This window comes from Condylura cristata, unplaced genomic scaffold, assembly GCF_000260355.1.
Source record: "Condylura cristata isolate star-nosed mole 26May11 unplaced genomic scaffold, ConCri1.0 scaffold00011, whole genome shotgun sequence".
Classification (NCBI taxonomy): domain Eukaryota; kingdom Metazoa; phylum Chordata; class Mammalia; order Eulipotyphla; family Talpidae; genus Condylura; species Condylura cristata.
In genome coordinates this window covers 1,018,843-1,023,479 of record NW_004567112.1, presented here as the reverse complement: position 1 = coordinate 1,023,479, position 4,637 = coordinate 1,018,843, and the positions used below count along the sequence as shown (strand labels likewise).

The 4,637-nt window shown below is 69.7% G+C and overlaps 1 protein-coding gene across 1 annotated transcript in view; it reads right to left on the bottom strand.

The window, feature by feature from the left end:
• Positions 1-629: 629 nt before the first annotated feature.
• Positions 630-4,637, bottom strand: part of MKI67 (marker of proliferation Ki-67) — an 8,623-nt gene continuing 4,615 nt past the window's right edge. Inside the window, exons 4-9 of the mRNA XM_012723444.1 lie at positions 3,235-4,194; positions 2,340-2,515; positions 1,435-1,702; positions 1,237-1,355; positions 923-1,141; positions 630-764 (exon numbers count right to left, since the gene is read on the bottom strand). Of these exons, the coding sequence (XP_012578898.1) occupies positions 630-764; positions 923-1,141; positions 1,237-1,355; positions 1,435-1,702; positions 2,340-2,515; positions 3,235-4,194 (1,877 nt within the window). The remainder of the gene's footprint in view (positions 765-922; positions 1,142-1,236; positions 1,356-1,434; positions 1,703-2,339; positions 2,516-3,234; positions 4,195-4,637) is intronic.

Sequence of the window (4,637 nt, the reverse complement as noted above, 5' to 3'; positions counted from 1 at the left end):
GATGAAGCAGCTCCAAGTTTTAACAGTGACACAGGGCTACTGGCTTTCGGTATCGACAAGTGAAATCATCTTTTCACTGTACAAGGGGACGTACGGACGGACGCTGAGAAGAGGCCCCAGCACGCTGGCCAGCAGGGGGGACATCCGAGGAGCTGTCCTCTCCTCACGCTTCCCTCTGGACCAGGGCCCGCGAGGCGCCCTCTGCAACCGGCTGGGGCAGCGGGCCTGAGGCAGCCACAGCCGCTGCCCACTAACCCTCGCCTCATCCAGGGCACCGGCCAGCAGACAGGCGAGCGGGGAACGCCCCCCCTCTCAGGCCAAAGCCCCTCATTTCCATTCATTTAAAAGGGCCTTGAGCGTTCGCCGCCAGACTCGTGACACGCGTGGGAGTGTCTGCCACAGAGCACGGACACGCCAGCAGAGGTGGGCACTCGCTGGTGAGCGCCACGTGTGCTGACGCAGTGTCCTGCTGTGAGCAGGCGGGGCTGCGTGCTCCCCCAGGTGACACCGAGGTCTGCCCTGACACAGGGGCCCTGCACGCCTGTGGGCGCCTCCGGTCAACCTACACAGGAGAGTCCAAAGCCCGGTGCCAGCCCGCCCTGACCCAGGGTGCAGGCGGCGGCAGGAGCTCATTCGGCGTGGTCGGAGGGCATCTTTGCACCGGCTGTGCCAGCAGAAGGGAAGGCCGACTGCCGCTCAGGCCGAGGCTCACCCGGGCCCCGTCGGACCCTGGGCAAGGGGGCGGGAGGGGCCGCCGCCGCCTCCTGGGGCGCCAGGACCCCAGGAGCTGACCCGCAGCTTATTCCACAGCCGCGCCCACAGCAGGCGAGCAAGCCGAGCCCCTGCACGCACACGGGACACACGCAGACTGCACGCGCGTCCGCGCACCGGGACCTGCCCGTAGGCAGGAGCACACGCGCACACTCCCGTCGCGGGCCTGGGGCGCGCCGGGCTCCGCTGTACCTGAGAGGTCCTCGCTGAAGTCCGCCTTCCCTCTGAACACCAGGTGGCTCAGCACCCGGTGGGGCCGGGCGGGGACGCCGGCCTGCCCCAGGTGCGCCCTCCCGATGGTGATGGTGCAGGGCGAGTTGGCGTGGCCGGTGCTGAACTGGGCCAGGCGCACGCTGCCCGCAGCCGGCTTCTGGAAGAGAGCGGCGGACGGACGCGGGTCAGGGTGGGCGGCCACGCCGTGCTCTGGGGCGGGGCGCAGGGCTCCGCCTGCGTGGCAGTGCCTACCTGCGGGGCGGGGGCCTGCCTGGGCCTCCTGTGCAGCTGCCTCGGCGGGGCAGGCTTGGCGGCTCTGGCCTGCGTCTGCTTGGCACCGAGTTTGACCACATCTGCCCACGACTTTGCCACTGTGGTGGAGGAAAACATGGAGACGTCAAGACCAGCCCCACGGGGAGGCGCCCTGCGCGCCGTCCGCGCGGTACCAACCCAGCAAGTTGGCCTCGGACGCGCCGCTCCTCCTCCTGGCACAGAGCAGGTGCAGGGCGCCCTGCCGGCCGCGCTCCAGGGACGCCCGCTTTGCAGACAAGCCGCTGCTCCTCCTCGCTCCTCTCTTGGGCGCGTCGGAGGCGTGAGGGGACCTCCCGGGGGTGGTGGCCGCCTTGATGGACCGCCGACGAGGACCGCTGGCCCCAGGGCTCCCGGGCTCCCGCTGCGCTTCGGAAGCAGCGCCCCCGGCGGGGGATGGAGGCTGTTCCTGCAAGACGCAGGAGCTCATGAGACCCCGCGAGTCGTCCCTGGGCCAGGACCACCCGTCCAGGCGATACTTGTCCAAGGGCCAAATACCTTTCCACCACCGCCCATCTGCCAAGTGCGAGGGAAAGTGGGGTGCCGCCCCCTTTTAGGGAAACAACAGCCTGTGGGGTCCAGACCCCTTTGGTCTACACCCGGGAGCCAGGGTCAAGCCGATGGCGCCCGGACAGCCACGCGTCCTGTGGTCTGAAGGACGCGAGGGCTGCGGGCCGTGGGCAGGGCAGGCCGTTCCTCCCTGGAGACCAGCCAGCAGGAGAAGCCGCCCGGGCAGGAAGCTCAGGTCCTAAAGAGCAGGTGCCGGAAATGCGCCCGGGTTCCCTTTCTCCTCATCAGTCTCAGACACAAAACCGGGGGGCGGGGACAATAGGGGGGCAGGGGGCCTCAGGAAAAGCCATGATGGCCCTGCAGGCCAGTCTGGCCCTGGGGGACGCTCCACTGCCCAGCCCCAACGAGTGAGCGCCGGCTGGCGTTAGAAAGGAAAAGGCCTCCGAGCCCACGGGGCAGGGCACCGGGGACCCGGGTGGGGGCGTCAGGGACCCGGGTGGGGGCGCCGGGGACCCGGGTGAGCCAGCTCAGCTCACCTTGATGATTTTCTTCAGCGCGGCCGGAGTGTGGGGCGCCAGAGACCTCCTCCTCACAGGCGTCTCTCCCCGCTTCAGAGGCGTGTTGGGCGGTAAGTTCTCGTCAAAGAGCTCAGGTCTCAGCCGACCGCCAAAGGAGACCCGCCTTCTCTTCAGAGCCGCGCCCTCCGTTTTACCTAGCCACGGACAGACATGCAGGGCCACAGCACACGGTGGACCCAGAGCCCAGGATGCGAGGACGGCGCACCCGGCCGGTCCCTCGGAGGCTGGTGAAGCCTCAGCTGCCTCAGGAGCCCGCGGAGGGGCCACCCAGCACCACGGTACCCCCCATTCCAGCGCGGTCTCTCTAAAATGGTGACAAGTCCAGCGTGGACTTGGCTGAGTGATTGTGGGGCCTACCCCAGATCAAGCCGTGGCCTCACCAGGACCGGCCTGTGGAGCAACAGGCAGAGGGGCCCCGGGACACGCCAGGAGCTGGTCCCGAGGGCACAGCTCTGCCGCCGCCTTGCGACTCCACTGCGTGTCTCAGGCCGCAAGATGGGGGCCGGAAGGCCAGGCCCGGCCGCTATGGCTGGGCAGTGAGCTGTGGGGCTGGTCCAGGGTAGAAGAACCCCGAGAGCAGCGACTGCACATCCTGGCCTGGCCCAGGAGGCAGCGATTTCCAGGGGGGTCCCGGCGCTTGGCCTGGACACTGAGCAGCCGCTGCCGTCCCACCTCCTGCCCTGGGGCACCCGGCGGGGGACGGTCCCCGCAGGCCAGGCTGCGCCCTCCCCTCCTCTGCGGCCCCCGAAGTCTGCCCGAACAGATGAGGGCAGGCTGGGCCAGCTGCCCCGCAAACCCCGTGAGGGGGCAGCCGCCCTGTGCGCAGCCAGGCCGCGCGGGCGTGTGAACTTACCGGTGGGGTCGGCACCGTGGCTGAGGCCAGGCAGCCCCGGCTTCTCGGCCTGGTGGGGCGCGTCTTTCTGAGCCCGCTCGAGCTGGACGGGCAGCGGGGCTAGGACGGCGGGATTCTGAGTCCCGGGGTCTGTCCTGGGAAGGGCCTCGCGGGCGGGGCTGCTCCTCCTGCTCTTGGGGGGCTTGTCCGGGGTGGCTCCAGGGCTCTCGGCCCTGGCCACCTTCGCGGGCGTCGGACCTCCAGTTAGGAACTTCCAGGGAGCCCAGGCTCGCCCATCGGCCCCGGGGCCTTGGTCGGGACCCGGACTCACAGACGCGCCTCCGGCCGGGCCCCCCAGGTCTTCGCGCCGACGCTTTCGTGAGGGACTCTGCCCGGAGGGCGGTGGTACGGGCGTCCCCGCACGGGCACGGGCCGGGCTGGCGGCCTCCCCAGGGTGCTGGCCGGACCCATCCCCGGCTCTCTGCTCCGAGGCCAGGCTGCTTCCTCCTTCTCCCCACACCGGGTCTGCCTTGACCTGGGAGCTTCGCCCCGACTTCCTTCTGAATTTTAGGGAGACCGGGGCTTGCACCTCAGCCTGTAAACCGCAGGCGCCTTCTGGGGCTTCCCTGCAAAGCCTGAGCGCCCCTGATTTCCTCCGATCCTGTAGGACGTTTGCCCTGTCTGACTTGACATCCAGCTCTTCCTTCATGGACTCGTACAGCCTCCTGAAGGGGGACGCACCGCTGCTGCCGCCCGCCGGCCGCCGCGCGGGGGACACGGCCCCTGGCCCTGTGCTGCAGCTCCCCGGGGCCATGCCGGCTTCGTCCCCGGCAGGGGCCCCCGCTGAGGGCCCGCCATGGGCTCTGGGCAGCTCGGGGGCGGACCCCGCAGCCTGCACACTCTTCCTGCGCGCCAGAGACCTCCCGGGGACTCCTCCTTCCGTGAGGCTTGAGTGGGCGCTGGGCTCCTGAACTCCCCCACCTGGGCGATGAGGTGTGAATGAGAGACATGAGTCCGCGACTTGCCTGCACAGCATTCGACTTCTAAGAGTTCTACTTGTCCTGGTGACCGGCTTCCCCTCACCCACATGACCCAGTGCCCCAAGGGTGTGGCCGCACGGACCCGAGCACAGTCTCCGTGTGAGCACGTCATGCCCCGGGCTGGGGGAGGGCTGGAGACACTGAGCCCCTCAAGCCAGCGGGCAGCCGCCCCCGAGGTCGGGGGCTCATGGCATGCGGGGAAGCATGGCTGACTGTCGACACCGAGAGCTGGGCCACGGATGCGCGGTCCTGCTCTCCCTCCTCTGCCACCCCAGGCCCTGGCCTCGCAGGCGCCCGGCCAAGCCAGCGCCCCACTGACCAGAGCCAGGACAGGGCCTCGCAGGCGGCCGGCCAAGCCAGCGCCCCACTGACCGGAGCCAGGAC